General features: G+C 53.6%; 6 protein-coding genes across 6 annotated transcripts; all 6 read left to right on the top strand.

The window, feature by feature from the left end:
• Positions 1–237: 237 nt before the first annotated feature.
• Positions 238–1,206, top strand: JN550_000340 (uncharacterized protein; the record flags this gene model as incomplete). The annotated part of the gene is made up of 1 exon (XM_049314826.1): positions 238–1,206. One exon carries the CDS (start codon positions 238–240, stop codon positions 1,204–1,206), a length of 969 nt encoding a protein of 322 aa, XP_049177629.1.
• A 2,648-nt stretch (positions 1,207–3,854) lies between these two features.
• On the top strand, positions 3,855–6,921 carry JN550_000339 (uncharacterized protein; the record flags this gene model as incomplete). The annotated part of the gene is made up of 3 exons (XM_049314815.1): positions 3,855–5,971; positions 6,046–6,272; positions 6,347–6,921. The coding sequence occupies 3 exons, from the start codon at positions 3,855–3,857 to the stop codon at positions 6,919–6,921; spliced, it is 2,919 nt and encodes a 972-aa protein (XP_049177628.1).
• A 1,050-nt stretch (positions 6,922–7,971) lies between these two features.
• JN550_000338 (uncharacterized protein) lies at positions 7,972–8,995 on the top strand (the record flags this gene model as incomplete). The annotated part of the gene is made up of 2 exons (XM_049314804.1): positions 7,972–8,835; positions 8,894–8,995. 2 exons carry the CDS (start codon positions 7,972–7,974, stop codon positions 8,993–8,995), a joined length of 966 nt encoding a protein of 321 aa, XP_049177627.1.
• A 570-nt stretch (positions 8,996–9,565) lies between these two features.
• On the top strand, positions 9,566–9,952 carry JN550_000337 (uncharacterized protein; the record flags this gene model as incomplete). The annotated part of the gene is made up of 1 exon (XM_049314793.1): positions 9,566–9,952. One exon carries the CDS (start codon positions 9,566–9,568, stop codon positions 9,950–9,952), a length of 387 nt encoding a protein of 128 aa, XP_049177626.1.
• Positions 9,953–11,081: 1,129 nt separating this feature from the next.
• JN550_000336 (uncharacterized protein) lies at positions 11,082–13,344 on the top strand (the record flags this gene model as incomplete). Its single annotated transcript, XM_049314782.1, has 5 exons — positions 11,082–11,348; positions 11,503–11,870; positions 11,936–12,939; positions 13,048–13,102; positions 13,164–13,344. The coding sequence occupies 5 exons, from the start codon at positions 11,082–11,084 to the stop codon at positions 13,342–13,344; spliced, it is 1,875 nt and encodes a 624-aa protein (XP_049177625.1).
• Positions 13,345–14,215: 871 nt separating this feature from the next.
• On the top strand, positions 14,216–16,105 carry JN550_000335 (uncharacterized protein; the record flags this gene model as incomplete). The annotated part of the gene is made up of 4 exons (XM_049314770.1): positions 14,216–14,487; positions 14,536–15,063; positions 15,195–15,210; positions 15,290–16,105. 4 exons carry the CDS (start codon positions 14,216–14,218, stop codon positions 16,103–16,105), a joined length of 1,632 nt encoding a protein of 543 aa, XP_049177624.1.
• Between the last annotated feature and the right edge of the window lie 227 nt (positions 16,106–16,332).

Below are 16,332 nucleotides of genomic sequence, written 5' to 3'. Positions count from 1 at the left end.
TGTGCTCTCGGTATCTGCGATACAACCATTGGACTCTTAAGGTATAGTCGGGTTACCAACGGTTGCGAAATCGCTCCATACCATACCAGGATGACCTCAATAGAAAGTGCTCGGCGATGGTATAAAACCTCGTGGCCGACCACCACTAGATGGTTAATTTAATCATCCGCTATTGCATTCGACTTAGTATCAAAACTAGGTCATCCTTGAATTCGATATCTTTCACCATTTGACAGCATGGCAGACCTCAAATATGACACGGAATTTTGGGGGGTTATTGGACATCTTATTGCGGGTGCCAAGAGCCCAGACTTTGACGATCACATTGCACTCAGAATGCACATGGAAGAAGTGTCTAGACAGCTCTTTCAGCATGTGCCTCGACCAGCAGGTGTGTCAGAAACCAAATACGATATTGTCTCTTTGGACGGGACCAATATCGCGCTGCACCGCTTCGCTCCCGATTCTCTGAAGAATGCTACAAGCCCTCAGCGGGCTGTCATATACCTTCATGCTGGAGGCATGATCATGGGAAGCATTGATATGTTCAAGCCGCAAATCGAGAACGACGCTGTTTTGAACGAAGTACAGTTTTTCGGCGTAGAATACCGCCTTGCTCCTGAACATCCTGCTCCCGCAGCCCTCGAGGATACATATGCTGCGATTCAATGGATACAAGCAAATGCAAAAGAGCTCAACGTGGACCCGGCCAGGATTGCTCTCATGGGCCACAGTGCGGGAGGCGGCATCGCTGCCGGAACAGCACTCATGGCCAGAGACAAAGGACTGAGTCCTCCGCTTGCTAGACTGGTTCTGATTTACCCCATGCTCGATGACCGGACAACTCTGGAATCCGGGAATGTGCTCGGAAAGTACCTGACGTGGACGTCGCAGAATAATGATATCGGTTGGAAGGCGTACCTCGGTGGCAGAGAGCGAGGTAACCGCGCTGATGTGTCCATCTATGCGGCACCAGGCAGGGCTGAGAACTTGGAAGGGCTGCCACCGACTTATCTCGAGATCGGGGGTCTCGATCTGTTCAAGGCAGAGAATATCGCATTTGCAGGGAAGCTGGCGACGGCAAACAATGGCGTAGAGTTTCACTTATACGCAGGTCTGGTCCATGGATGGGACGGTATAGCTCCAACGATTCGGGCATTCAAGCAAGCGGCGGAAAATCGCAAGAGGGTTCTGGCAGACTTTTAGAGAAGAGCAGTGTTGATGCGATATATATCGTATCTTTCATAAACTAGGACGGATGTGGGCGAATAGATTGGAAATCTCGCATTGATGGAGAGGAGCCTCTCTTCGACTAGGGTCTAGTATTGGCCATATCCGTGGGGTCAGTGTTCAGTAGGCCGAAGTAGTTGACGCTGCTGTTGCTAAATTTGTAAGTCTTATCCCATAAGTGCTCAAGGCGTCAGTGATGAGCCATCATCACATAATGGGCGTTGCCATCCGTGATACTTGAAGTCCGCCAAACACTCCGGTTCTAGGCCTCTTCTGGGGTACGACCGACAGTATACACCCGATGCACGACGACCTCGTGCAATGACGCCAACACGTTGCTCACAGTCGATACAGGCGAATACAGGCCGCGTTGCTGTCCAACTAGCATGTAGTCAGAGCGGTCTCAAGAAACGTTCTCGTCCAACGAGCAGTACTCCGTCAAATTGCAGGTGGTAAACGCCTGATGTTGAAACGAGAATGTCGAAACGGGGTTGGCGTGCCCTTCTGGAGTGGTGGCACATGCCCGACTCCCGATCCCCTTGGAGAGCTCCCAGCCAATCGGTGCCACCCAGCAGCACCAGAGGCTAAGGAAGATCCCCCACATCTGAAACATCGGGCACCAGGGGTCTTCGTCGCCCCCCTTCTCCAGGTGGCTGTCAAATCTCCAAGCTCCTCAAGCGCCGACGCTGGGCCCAAGCCGGTGTTTCTCGACGATGGCTCCTCCGTGCATCCCCGGGAAGCCATTGCTTCAGGCGATCGTGACGGCGATGGTGCAGGGCAGATTTGCGGGCACGCGCATACGCAAGCCAGGTGGGTTAAGCGCCTCCGTGCTCCCGGTCCGTCGCGAGAGCATGCGTGCGTAGACTTTCCAGTGACCTCAATTTAGGATTCGGGGAGCTCGTTACTAAGGATCGCCGCGGATCTCCTCCATCCCTGATCGCTGCACAAGGTGCGTGGGTGGTGGTTTGGTGAGCTGCAGGAACAGCGTGGGAGCACATGAACAGGCACCAGGCACGCCGCAAATCCAATGGTGGTGACTGTGCCTCGTCACTTGTTAACTATGCGCGATGCTGTCCAACTCTCGGCAACTGTACTCAACAGCCACGAGCCCGTGGAAGCGAGCAAGTCGACCCCTTCCCTAATCTGCGTCTGCCCAACATCAAGCAGCCATTGGGACGCTCCCAATGTTGCCTCTCGTCTGATGTTGTAGATTCGCAGTCAATGCTCTAGAGGCATAGACATGGATTATCTTGCTTTCGTGCTCCCATGTTGCTGGCGCGTTTGGACCGTGGTGTCCTCTTGGCCAATGGAAGGATTCTCTCGCTTTCACTGCCGATGGGCATGTCTAGGTTGGCATTGATTCTCTCCGGCCCCTGCCCGCCCTTGGCTCCCATTCCGTTGGTGGGCAGGGTACCGGTACGCAAGGGCGGGAGATTTGTCTCGGGTTGCTCCAGCCGCATCAACCACACGTCACGTACCAATACGCAGAACCTGAAAGGGGCAAGGAAATAACAGGGCATGGCCAGTTCAAGGTGTTCCCCACACGTGCATGGGTGCATCTCTCAATTAAAGTATTACAGGAGGTTGCATAGAGATCAGAAGCGCCGTATTAGGAAGTGGCCCAGAATACGTGCATGGGGGAGACTGGAGTAGCGCCGGTTTGTGTGCCTCGCCACTACCAATGGCTGGCGGGAGATCGGACAATTTGTGAACAAGGCTAGTCGTGCCTGTCGTCCATGAATGAATAGGAAATCATCCATGGACGGGAAAGATCCCGGACCTTATTGCTAGTGAGGCAACGGCGTACGGAAGCGTGTTGCTGTCGTTGATATTAAAACTGCTGGCCCCGTCTACTGCACCTCTCTCGTTGCTCCGCGGCCCGTTCCACGTCCACCTTTCCTTCACCACAACACCGACCACCGTCACTTGTCCTATTCATACCTACTTTTCTGTTGACGTCTGGACGCATTCATTTTTGGTTCATCTTCTCGGTGGTTGCCTTCTCCCAGAGAACACCCACTGCTCAATATTCATTCATTCATTCTCTGGAAGAAAAACACCATACACATCCGACCTTTGACTGTAAACCCTCCCTTCACTCGTCACGTGGCTGAATCGTTTCACCACCGCGCTCTTGGTAGTAAGTGAAAATTTTTTCTTCCCTTGGGAGAATTTATTGCCTTCATTCATTTGGTGACAAACGCGGGCCTCCCTTCAACCGGTCTTGGACGCCGGGTATTGGACTGCCTGGTTCACCTTTGTCGACTCCACATCACGCACCTTCGCGAACAACCGCCATTGTCTACCACTCACCCTTCGAGGCAACAATACATCACAAAGCCTTTGATTCACCGTTGCACGTGTGTTTCCCTATAAATCTTCGAGCTCTATAGGAACTGGCCAAACTTTCTTGGCCTTTTCCTAATTTTTGCCTTTCGATCAACACCAACTCGACTATCTTCGTCAACACTCTTTTCACAACAGACTCGCCTACACATTTCTCCTCCCACTATTTCATTCCCAGGTGGAATATTTGCTGACCTCTCACCAGACAAGTCATAAACCGTTCTTTCTGCTGCAGAACCTCTCGAGTCCATCTACGAATAGCTGGTTCTATCTTCACCATGGGGCTTTCAAAGCTCTTCGCGGCCTCTCTCTTGGCCATGGGTCTCTTCAACCCCACAGCCGCTGTCCCGACGACAAGTGAGTTGGAAGCTCGCCAGCAGGCCTCGAGCTACTGGCTTCCCAACATGGACCGTCAAGAAGTAGCTGCCTTTGCTGGGGACAGCAGCTTCAAGGTCTTCCGCAATGTGAAAGACTATGGTGCGGTCGGTGATGGCACAACTGATGACACGGCTGCCATCAACAAGGCCGTACAGGATGGCAACCGTTGCATGAAAGGATGTGACTCTCAGACTGCCAAGCCTGCTCTCGTCTACTTCCCCCCTGGTACCTACCTTGTCAGCGAGCCCATCATCCAGACCTACTACACGCAATTCATTGGTGACGCCGTCACCCTGCCCACTCTCAAAGCTTCGTCAAGCTTCACCGGTATGGCTGTGATCGATGCAGACCCTTACGAGGAAGGCGTCAACTGGTACATCAACCAGAACAACTTCTTCCGCCAGGTACGCAATTTCGTCATCGACATTACAGCACTGCCCCCGGGCGCTGGTGCCTGTATCCACTGGCAAGTCGCCCAGGCGACGAGCTTGCAGAACATTGTCTTCAACATGAACCCCGACAAGAGTGCCGCCAACGCCCAGAAGGGTATCTTCATGGACAACGGATCCGGTGGCTTCATGGCCGACTTGACATTCAACGGCGGCGGCTTTGGCGCCTTTATCGGCAGCCAGCAGTTCACCACTCGCAACATGACGTTCAACAATTGTAACACCGCCATCTATCTTAACTGGTGTTGGCTCTGGACCATGCAGGAAATCAATATCAACAATGCGCAGATCGGTATCGACATGTCCAGCGGTGGTGTTGGCAACATTCAGGCTGGTAGTCTCTTGCTTCTCGACAGCAAGATCTCCGGCACGCCCATCGGAATCAACACCCTCTACCAGACAGACCTCACCATGACAAACAACACCTTGATTCTGGACAACGTCGACATGACCGAGGGAGTGACGACCGCCATTCGCTTTGCTGGTGACAACAGCACTCTGCTCGCGGGTGGCCAGGTGATTGCTGCTTTCGCCCAAGGCCGGACCTACGACGGAAACGCTGGCAAGGCTGTTCAAGCTGCGCGGAGCGGTATCTCAAAGCCGGAGGGTTTGATGAGCGACGGCAAAGTCTTTACGCGGACCAAGCCTCAGTACCAAGAGCTCCAGAAGGGCAGCTTTGTCAGCGTCAGATCCTCTGGCGCCAAAGGAGACGGTGTCACCGACGATACAGCCGCCATCCAGAAGATTTTCGACAGTGTCCAGGCCGGTAGCGTTGTCTACTTCGATCACGGTGCTTACATCATCTCGGATACCATCAAAGTCCCCAAGGAAATCAAGGTTGTCGGAGAGATGTGGCCGCTCCTCATGGCAGATGGTGCCAAGTTCAACGACAAAGCGAACCCTAAGCCTGTATTCCAGGTTGGCGAGGCTGGCGACGTTGGCAATGTCGAATTCTCTGACCTGATCATTGAGACCAAGGGACCTGCGCCGGGCGCTATCCTCATGCAGTGGAACTTGGCTGGATCCTCAGCTGGTGCTGCTGGTCTGTGGGATGTTCACTTCCGTATTGGCGGCACTTCCGGCACTGAGCTCCAGTCGGACAAGTGCACGAAGAACCCCAACGCCACACACGGTGCCAATGAGGAGTGCGAGGGTGCATTCTTGCTGTTCCACGCCACGCAGACTGCCTCCGTCTACGTTGAGAACTGTTGGTTCTGGGTTGCCGATCACGAGCTCGACATCACCGACCACAACCAGATTGATATCTACAACGGCCGTGGTGTTCTTCTCGAGTCCCAAAACCCCGTTTGGTTCTGGGGTACTGCATCCGAGCACAATCAGATGTACAACTACCAGATCTCCAACGCCCAGAACGTGTGGATGTCTGTCATCCAGACCGAGACGGCATACATGCAAGGCAACCCTGACGCAACCACGCCCTTCCCGGTCAATGAAGGATTCAACGACCCTGACTTCGCAACCAGCTGCACGGATGGTTCCACTTCGTGTGCTCGCACCTGGGGTCTCCGTGTGACCAACTCGTCGGACATCTTCGTCTTCGGTGGCGGGTACGTACTCAGTTCCTCTTCCCCTTTACTTGAAATTGTTGAGGCCGGTGATGACTAACAAAATCTCTCTCAAGGCTCTATTCCTTCTTTGAGAACTACGGCCAGGATTGTCTTCTTACTCAGAGCTGCCAGGACCACATGGTCAGCATCGAAAGCTCCAGCGTTCACCTCTTCGGTATCAGCACCAAGGCGTCGGTCAACATGATCACCTTAGACGGTCAGTCGGTGGCACTGGACAAGGACAACCGAAATACCTTCTGCGCCGCGATTGCTCAGTTCGAGAGTGAGGGCGGCCCTGCTGGTAAGTGATATCTCCTGGCTTCCTTTGGAACGATCGTTACTTGTAGGATCAAGTTGCTGATTTTCCACGTCCAGGAAACGGTTCTGGCTCAGGCGGCAGTGGTAGCGGTTCCTCGTCCTCTGCATCAAAGTCTGCCACGGCCACCATCAAGCCATCAAGCACTGCAGGAGGCTCGGGCTCGGCTCCGTCCTCAACGGCAGCCTCGCCGACTCAGTCCAGCGGTTCGGGCTCTGGATCTGGAACTGGAGGCGGCTACGGATCCGGTTCAGGATCTGGGTCTCAGAGCTCAGGCACAGAGGCTGGCGCCACGACGACTGCTGCTGTCCCCGCATCAACCGCCACCACTTCTCCTTCTCAGGGTAGCGGCTCAGGAAGCGGCTCTGGCAGTGGTTCCGGCAGTGGTTCTGGCAGTGACTCGGGCAGCGGTTCCGGCAGCGGTTCCGGCAGTGGGTCGGGAGGCTCTGGTTCAGGAACCGACAGTGTGACGACGATTCCGATCACTTCAACTCTCCCGGCCAGTACGTCGACCCAGGCCGCTGCGACCCAGACCGTGACGACTGGGAGTGGTACCGTCCCCGACCAAGCGAAAGCCGTCACGGTCACGGTCACTGCAACAGTGACTGCCACGGGACTGTGTGCTGCGTCGTAGGCTACAACAGCACCTACAGGACAAGGCAGTCCTGCCCAACCAGTCGCGCCCTCAACAGTGACAGCAACCACAACGACTACGACTACAACATCACCAAACTGTAGTCATCCATGAGTGTGAGGCCTGTCCCTGTTCTCTTCGGTTCGATACCTACATACATATCTTGTCGCCCACGAGACTTCTCGCACGGCGACAACATTCTTCACTTCTTTTCCACCTTTTGGCCCCGAGGGCATTTGAACGAATACTTTTCTCTTCTTCTTTTCATGATACACATAGGGAACAGGGCAGGTTTGCATTCATGACCTAGCAGAGGTCTCAGGAGTTTTTGGCGGGACAAGAAAAGAAACAGTTCAGCGGCGGATGTTTCGTGTATACCCTTTCCATTATAGATGGCAATTTCCCGAGAAGCGCGTGGCCCAGATGCCACAGCTCTTGTAGATCCTATAGCATCAACATGAGTCGCATTCGTATGAACCTGGGAAATCCCATGTTGACTTTATAACACTATGTTTGCGGTGCGATCAGAACCACTTCTGATGACCTGTGGGCTGACTCCAAGCTTGCCAGGCTGTCAGGCACAACTGATGTAAGTTAGATTGCCACCAGAGGCAAAGAGGGTGGTGTCCTGTAATCACGCACGGTACCTGAACAGGGATGTCGATTTTGGCGCGGCCACACCTCGGCAACTGTGGCGCCCGTCACAGCGGACGTTCCAGTAGGCTGGCCGGCCAGTGTCAACGTCATCGCTCAATTGTCTGTAAACCAGAAGCTCGTGGAACTAGATGGCTTCAGGCAAACATCGTTGCAGCCACCTTTCAAAGAACTCGTTTTCTGTTAATAGTCACTGACCCTCGTGTCGATCCCTCGGCTCGTTGGCGCCAAGACAATTTCTGACAAGAGTGTCACGAGCTCCCTACTGATCCATCTGCGCAAGATCTGCTATCGAAGAAAACTACTACACCACACCACAAACCCCCCAACCTGCCACTTCATGGTGCCTCGTCCCACATGGCCGACAGTTATTCTCTAAGATCACGGCCAGTGAAAATGGCAGCCTCCGGAGGCCCATCGTCACCAAACGCTCGCAACAGTAGCAGCAGCAGCAGCAGCACCGCGGCGACCCCACGAACTGCACCCCACCTCCCGACGCCCCTCGAGGTCCTCGTCCTGGCCGTCTACCCGGTCCTGCTCATCTTTGGTACGCTCTTCTCCGTCTTGAGCCCGGAAACACGCGCCGTGCCGTACGATGCGACGGGCCAGTCCCACGTCCAACACGATGCGCCCAGCTACTTCGCCCGCAAGAACAACCTCTTCAACACGCTCTTCGTCAAGCGCGGCTGGGGCTGGATCACCCTCGCCTTCGTGGCCTTCCTGCTCACCCACCCGGCGCTCGCCTCGCCCACGCGGAAGCTCAAGGCCGGCATACGCTGGGCCCTGGTCACGGGCTGGTGGGTCATCGTCACGCAGTGGTGCTTCGGGCCCGCCCTCATCGACAGGGGCTTCCGCTACACGGGCGGCAAGTGCGAGGTCGCCGAGACGGCCGTCTTCGAGGGCTCCAACGACAAGGCCGACGTCTTCACTGCGGCCGCGTGCAAGGCCTCGGGTGGGAGGTGGAGCGGCGGCCACGACATCAGCGGCCATGTGTTCCTCCTAGTCCTGGGCAGCTGGTTCCTGTTGCAAGAGGTGGGCTGGGTTGTGGCTCGCCGCGGCGTCTTCGGGCGCAGGGATGAACGATGTGTCGTCATGGCCGACGGCGCCGTGAAGGGTGCCAGCGTTGAAGCCGAGAAGGAGGACAGGACTGCGAATCAGGGCGAGCTAGGCCTGGGAGGAAAGTTTGCCATCGCGCTGGTCGGACTGTGCCTGTGGATGCTCCTTATGACGGCCATCTACTTTCACACCTGGTTTGAGAAGGTCAGTCTCGACTATTTGGTCTATCCTATATCCAGTGGACGCTAACATGAAGTTGCAGCTTACGGGGCTCCTCGTGGCCTTGACCGGCATCTATGCTGTCTATTACCTCCCTCGATGGATTCCTGTTCTCCGGAGCATCGTGGGACTTCCAGGGATATAAATCGGTTCGAGAAAAGACCATCTTATAGACATGGGCATCATGACGGGCGAAAGAGATACCCAGTGGTGGATGAAACAGACCGTAACTCCACAATAGTAGAAATAAATTAATGTGTTATAGAACTTGCAGGGTTCGATGCCAACCCACAAGATGCTCCCCTGCAATCACCCTCTGACGGTCTAGTAACCCCGGTCATGGACATGCATGAAAGGTCTATATGTAGCAACTGAAAGATCACCTGGTCGGCGAGATAGCCTTCTCAATCCATCGTTGTTTGGTGACAGTAGGTGGCACTGATTCTCGAAGCCTGCCTACGCTTTACGATTAAAATACGTAACCCCAGTTTCATCTGATTATACGTATCTGGATTGAATGTGCTTGCTTCCCTGTGAATAGGGCCAATCGTACTACGGCGCCGAGTTTTCTGCTACGACATCATATACGTCAAGAACATCAAGCAACAAATCATCCACGTCCGCAGTCCTAAAACAATGTTTTATTGCAGGAGTGGAGGACCAGGCAGTATTTGTTGGACATTTCACTTTCCGCCTGCCACTTTTTCACGCGATCATGCAGACGGTAGGCAATGAGAATCGCGAGGCATTCTCCAAGGTCATCTTCCATGCCAAAGCCATTGATGCCAACATAGACAACCGGCATATCAGATTATTTCCAGCTTGGCACAGGCAGCCAGAACACTCTCATATCCTCGGACGCGAAGTGGTATCCAGTGCCGACGACGACGTCCGACCCCTGAGGACCATCGTCGATGATGGGGCTGTCGAACTGCCACCCAATCCACATCCGGATATGGCCAAACAGAAGTTCTCTTGCCAGCTTCAAGTCTCCATTCCGGATCGCCGTATCCCAGCCCTGGTGCCAAGCCTCGTTTTGTTCAGCAGGCGTGCATCCGTCCGGGAGTTCGGTACAGGGATAATTAAGATGGAGGGTGTGTGAGATTGCCAGAGCGACTGTCCCAGCAACCGATGCATTCAGGACTGCCTTTCGCGCACCTGACCGGACCGTAGCATGCGGAAGGCTGCGGCGCCGGGTCACGGTGCCGTGAGAGAAAGTGAAGAACGGAAACGGCCTCTGGCGGAGGCTGCTCAAGTTCATCCGAAAGCCGCGAATTCAAAACATAGTGAATCAGCTTGAGTTTGTGCGTGAGGTAGGATAAAGGCGTGAGTCCATTGCGCGTACAGGCACAAGACGATATGCGCCATGCAATGGGGTGGTCGTTGGTGATACAATGACGAGGCTATCCGCTGGGGGTGGGCAGCTCTGATCATCTAACTTAGGTTGCCAGCCAAGCAAGTAAAGCAAGCCGGGGCGGCTTCAAGACATGGATACATGGTGCCAGATTGGTAAAGATACGGCAGACACATCCCAAGGGTATCCGGGAAAGATGCTTGATAGGACAAAGGTACCCCTTTTCACTCGTACAGTTGCGCTTCGGAGGTCACAATGGGAACCAAGACGGGAACACTGGCGGGTTCGTCAACACTGGGATATACTGGTGTCTGACTATGCAGTTCAGGTGGTCAATTCATACTTTCTTCTTTTCTCCAAAGCCTTGTTGACTTTCCACGTGCATGCCCGGGGCGACGCTTATCCAAAAAAGTCTTTGCCTCGTCTCTGCTGGGTAGAAGTACTTTAACTCGATAGGACAGGGGTACAACTTTGGATGCTGGTAATCTGAAGGAAGATGCCGGGTGGCGCTGCCCCCACTGTTTGATGGGCAACCCCTGAAGGCCACCCTGGATTTCGCGCTGAACAAGAGCTGAATAGGAGCTCGAACGAGCATCGGAAATCGGTACTGTTTCCACCTTTCTATGATGTACATGAGAAGTTGCAAAAAGGGAAACTCAGCCTTATACCACTACTTCCATACTTATCTTGGTAGGTTGCGATCCACCGCCCGTCATCGCGTCTGGGCATCGAGACTAGTTCGGCCGGCCGAACTGCTTTAAGCTTATCTGCAACAACGGCCCGGGAACAGCTCCATCTCTCCCATTCCCATCCATTGCCAAGACATCAAGCTCCCGCCGCGGTCCTAGTTCCGTCTGGCATGGGGACGTAGGCAAACATGTCGAACTCTTCAGACGACACCGCGACCGAGGCCTTCCCGCCCGCTCTAGACGTGACAGTCTCGTCCCCAGGCCTGTCCGAAGTCACCTCACCCCCTTCGCGGCAACAACATCACGTCGATTTCGCCCTCAATGTCGATACCCGAGCGCCCCAGTCGGCACCGCGCCCCTCGCCGCTCTCCCCAAGGAGTCCTGGGTTCGGGGGCGTCACGCGATCGGACACCGAGCTCTCGCGTAGTGGAGTGAGGCGACGCAATACTCGTGCCGTACGTAATGGACCGTCGCATTCCCTTTCTCCTGGCGCAGGTGGGGTTTCGTGAGAGAAACTCGTCCCTTCCAAGGGGTGACCAACAGGATGGCCGCACGGCGCAGATGAACAGGATCGGTTGCGTTACTAGATGCTGACTTGCTCTCGACCAGAACACCTTCAAGACGATCCAAGAGTACGATGAATTCGAGGAACTCTCCCGGCCCGGGTGGCAGCCGGGGGCTGAGCCCGGAGTCGATACCACCAAAACCGAACAAGGCCACGCAGTCATGGGGTTGCATGCCAATTGCCAGATTACTATCGTCGACTTTAGCCAGGACAACCTCGCGATCCACGAACTGGACAACTCAGAGTTAGTCGACTTTTTGCAGCAACCCCAGCCTGACTGGGTCAAGTGCCGCTGGATCAACGTCAACGGGCTAAGCTGGGATGTTATACAAGCCCTGGGCAACTACAAGAACTTGCATAGGTTGGCTATTGAAGACATTATGAATACAAGGAATCGAACCAAGGTCGACTGGTAAGTGCGCCACAGACCAGAATTGCTCCTTGCAATGCAAGGAGGCTGACAATGTGTTATCAAAGGTACCAACACCACGCTTTCATGATCTTAACCTGCCAGAAACTGGTACGCATGATCGATGACGATAGCAGCGACGATGAAGATGCGCGCGACGGCCATAGCGTCAGAAGTCACGGCTCCAAGAAAGGCATCAAGAAGAACATCAAGCGATGGTGGTCCTCTACGAAGGAGAAACACACCGCAACGCCTTCAGCCAGTAACATAGAGAAGGGCAACAACATACCGCCGCTGAATGATATCCTTTCCCACCAAGCCACGGGGCTATCGGATGTTTTCAACCCCAACACTCTCACTACGCTGCAAAGATATCGGGCGTCTTCCAACGAGGCGCGAAATGACTTCATGGAGAGGCATAGTGCGCTTGCTTCCAGAGGCCTGGCCGTTACAGCTGAACAGGTCGCTATGTTCGTCACTTCAGACAACACAGTCATAGCCTTCTTCGAGCAGTCAGCCGATGATGTAGAGAGGCCAATTCTCGCAAGACTTGCCAGTCCCGACACAATTTTGCGACAGTCTTGTGATGCATCAATGGTAGGACAAGCGATTATCGACGCCGTTATCGACATGGCCATTCCCGTATCGGCTTGCTACGCCGATGTCATAGCTGATCTGGAACTCGAAGTTCTTCTGCAACCCAGCATCAAGCAGACGAGGAGCCTGTACATTATCCAGTCGGAAATCAACAAAATGGCTGGCTTGATCAACCCTATCGCCTCCATCATCTCGGCTATGCGCGATCACAAGACGACGCTGTCTCAAGATCATGCCGAGATGAAGCTCCAGGACCCCTTAGGCGGCGTCATCATTACGCCCATGACTTACACGTACCTTGGAGATGTGTACGATCACTGTGTCTTGATTTCCGAGAACCTGGTCACGATCAGGAAATCCGCGGATGGTTTGATAGACCTGATTTTCAACACTATCTCCGCATATCAGAACGAGAGCATGAAGCAGTTGACGGTAGTGACGATTATTTTCCTACCGTTGACTTTCCTTACTGGATGTAAGTGCCAAAATTCGCCAAATCCTCTTGCTTGACCCGGTGTTATACAAGATTGATATGTTCTTGTGTAAAGTGTAATGAATCAGGCTAACTTATTTCTCTGGACAGATTTCGGCCAGAACTTTGTTTTGTTTGATGCAATTCAGGGGAGCGTCATTACCTTGTAAGACTCCATTCCCTGGCTGTGGCCTTACTCCTGGCAACTCGCACTAACTGGAAGACAGCTGGCAAATCGCGATCCCCGTCACATTCGGAATTATTCTCATTCTCATGCGTCTAGTTATCTATGAGTACTTCCGCTCATTCTTTGACCGCACGCATGTGCGGACTGTACGGAAGAGGAAGAAGGAAAGAGTTGACAGAGCGAAAACACTGCGCAAAGTTGATGTTGCTAGGACTTTCTAGGTCACAGACAGCCGCACCAGTTTCCATCAACGTTCTCCAGGAATGACAATACCTACGGCCTGGCTCAGACGCCCGGGGCCAATCCACCTCGGGATATATAGACGGAGTTGGGTTCAGCCGACTTATTCTGACCAAGTTTGGGCTACGCATAGCGGTTCCTGTACCCGCCGTTTTGATACCCATAGACCAGAGCCTCAGATCCGGCTCCAAGGTCACTCGCCTCAGGTTGTCAAGCATAGCGCCTGCTCATCCACCGTAGCTCAGCCACAGTCATGGCTTAAGGACCCCCTTGATACCCCATTGAGAGTGATCATTGTACTTGAATCCGTCAACTTCCTTGATTGGTGTAACCGCCAAAGTCAAGTCGTTGTGATGCCGTTGCGTTTTACGCGTTCGGACTACAAGATATCATTATGCGCCTTGCTCCAAGGACACTTAAAGTGCCTTGGGTCAGAGCGACAACCCTCTTGGACACACTGCGGGAAGGGGTTGCATTGTCTATACGGCCGCTACAGGGTCGCTCCTTGGAGTTCATAACGAAGAGCACAGACTAGAAGATACCATTCATCTTTAGATAGAGACAATATATTAGATATTTATGCCAGTTATCAATTGCTGCCAGTTATCATAGAAATGCAGTACACCAGAGTAAGACAAGGAAGCTCGCCATTATTTCTACCAGGCTCTGTGCCGCAGTAAGCAAGACCCCTGTCGGGAAACATGTGACTGCAGAACAAGAGGCTACAGCTGTGCATTATGCACGGTACTTCTACTGCCCGAATGGGATTCCGCACCTATCTGCCCACGTTTTCGCAACGACCGTGTGCATCGGAGCAGCAGCATCGCACTGATTGGTAAGCATGGTCCGAGAATGATCAGTTCTCAACACAAAGCTTCTGGACTTCGAGATCCAGTCCCTCAACCTACGGCAAAGATCGCTTCGGACAGTGATGGATCCTCGCGTCTATCCTCGCCCGGGGGAACCGCTCCGCGTTTCCCTGCTGGTGAGCATGAATGGGAGGCACTACGGCCGGTTATCGAAGAGCTTTATGTTACAAGGAACCTCCCACTCCGGGGCGTAGTACATCATATCAGGACAGAATATGGCTTCAAAGCTAGGCACGTCATGCGCACACCCGCATTGTTGGTCCTTGTCAAGTGTTTCCTGCTCCTAACCTAAGTTCTCTTCAGTGAGCGAATGTATAAGACCCGACTCACTCGATGGGGCATGAGAAAGTCAAGCGAAGCCAAGGCGGTGCAGAGCACGAGACTGGGGAGACAAGTCGCAAGGCAGATCGGCGGAGGCTCGCGCTCTTCCACCCCTGGCTCAATCGCAATCTACGCTCCGAGCACGCGCTTGTTGATGCATGAGAGTCGGACTGCATCCTACCTGGATGCGGCTCTGCGGGGCTTTCGCAGCTTCAATGTGTCCTGGGCCGAGACGGATCCGCGTTGGCGCGAGATATCCCGGTACAAGTCGGACTCCCTCTCTGTCCAGCAGTTCCCACTGAAGGACAACCTTCGCATGGCCACGAGCTACCTCGAGTCCGGCGACTACCCGGCCGGGGGCAGATTCCTGCGGCTTGCATTCCTGGCCATCGAGGAGGTTCTCATGGACGATCACATCTCAAGTGCCACGGATCTATTTGTGGCATGCCCGCTCATGATTTTTAAGTTGCAGCAACCTCTGCGGGACGAGATTATCAAAGCATATAGCAAGTAAGCCCAGAGTTTCGTTGCATCCCTCACCGGGCGAAATCAGTAGGGAAGAAAAGAGGAGATATCCAATCTAGTTTGGGTTCTGATCAATCATCGCCGTTTTGACGCAACGCTGACTCTGATCGATGTAGATATCTATATCAACAGGTACGTGTGTCACTCGCTCGTGTGGCATATGGGAACAAGTGTCCAAACAGATTTGGCAGTCATCACTGACCCCGTAAAGTCATCAATTATTAGAAAGGCCCACCCCATTGCCGCAGTTGCACGCAGCCTGCATGAAGCAGCGTCAGTCGGCGGCATGCAACGAGTGATTTCGGTTATATCAAAACTAGTTCGACTTCAATATGACACATACGTTCGCCTACGGGGCCTCGACGTTGCTTCGGCGAACAAGCTCTCGGTTTATGCCCATGGGGTCCAGGATAGAGATCTACAACTCCAGTCCATGGGCAACTTCATGACAATAGCACGCCAGGCCTCAGCGGAGCTTGGCGAGGACAATATCGACGCTCGAGTGCTCTGGGGGGTCGCTTTGACGCTCCGGGCAGATCTCGAGTTATTCGACGACACATTCCGGAAGGCAGCCGAGAGATTATGTACAACATGTGCAAAAATGTACAAGTGCTATCGCGAGAAGCCTCCGGAGATATGGGTCTACGACTACTATGAAAACTGGATCTACCGAAGCGGTCACTTCTTGCTCATGAAATACTGGCTTGCCAAGGGCGGGCTGGACCAAGTGATTGAGCATAGCCGAGCGGCCGTCCAACTGAATGGCGCTCCGGACGGGGTATGGAAGATGTTTGCCGCGGCTGTGGAGAAGCTGTTGAGGGCTCGTGGCCTTTTAGGTGAGGCAGATCGACTGGCAGAGCGACGTAGAGAGCTCGACATGACACCCGAAGTCCGAGAGGCTTTGGAAAAGAAGGAGGCATCAGAACTATCGGTCATCGCGAACCAAAGGACCAGCATTAAGGAGGAGAAAGGAACGGATGAGGAGGATACGGACGATGAAGACGCGTTTAAGACAGTGTCTGTCTGACTCGGGCACGGAAAACCTCAACCTGGTTGACTTACCTTGCGTAAGTTCATCTGCCGAGCAACATTGCAAAATGGATCGACATATAGATTGGTATTCAAAATATTCACTGGCAAGATTTGTGGCTTCCATGAATTACCGTTTGGAAGCATTGTAACGAACTAGAAGTCTATAGAACAAGGCGCTATGTTGTGCAAGAGTATTACTTCATCTTTCACCGATATATCAAT

Source organism: Neoarthrinium moseri (assembly GCF_022829205.1).
Source record: "Neoarthrinium moseri strain CBS 164.80 chromosome Unknown scaffold1_Wmoseri_CBS_16480, whole genome shotgun sequence".
NCBI classification, from domain to species: domain Eukaryota; kingdom Fungi; phylum Ascomycota; class Sordariomycetes; order Amphisphaeriales; family Apiosporaceae; genus Neoarthrinium; species Neoarthrinium moseri.
This window is presented reverse-complemented; position numbering and strand designations above follow the sequence as displayed.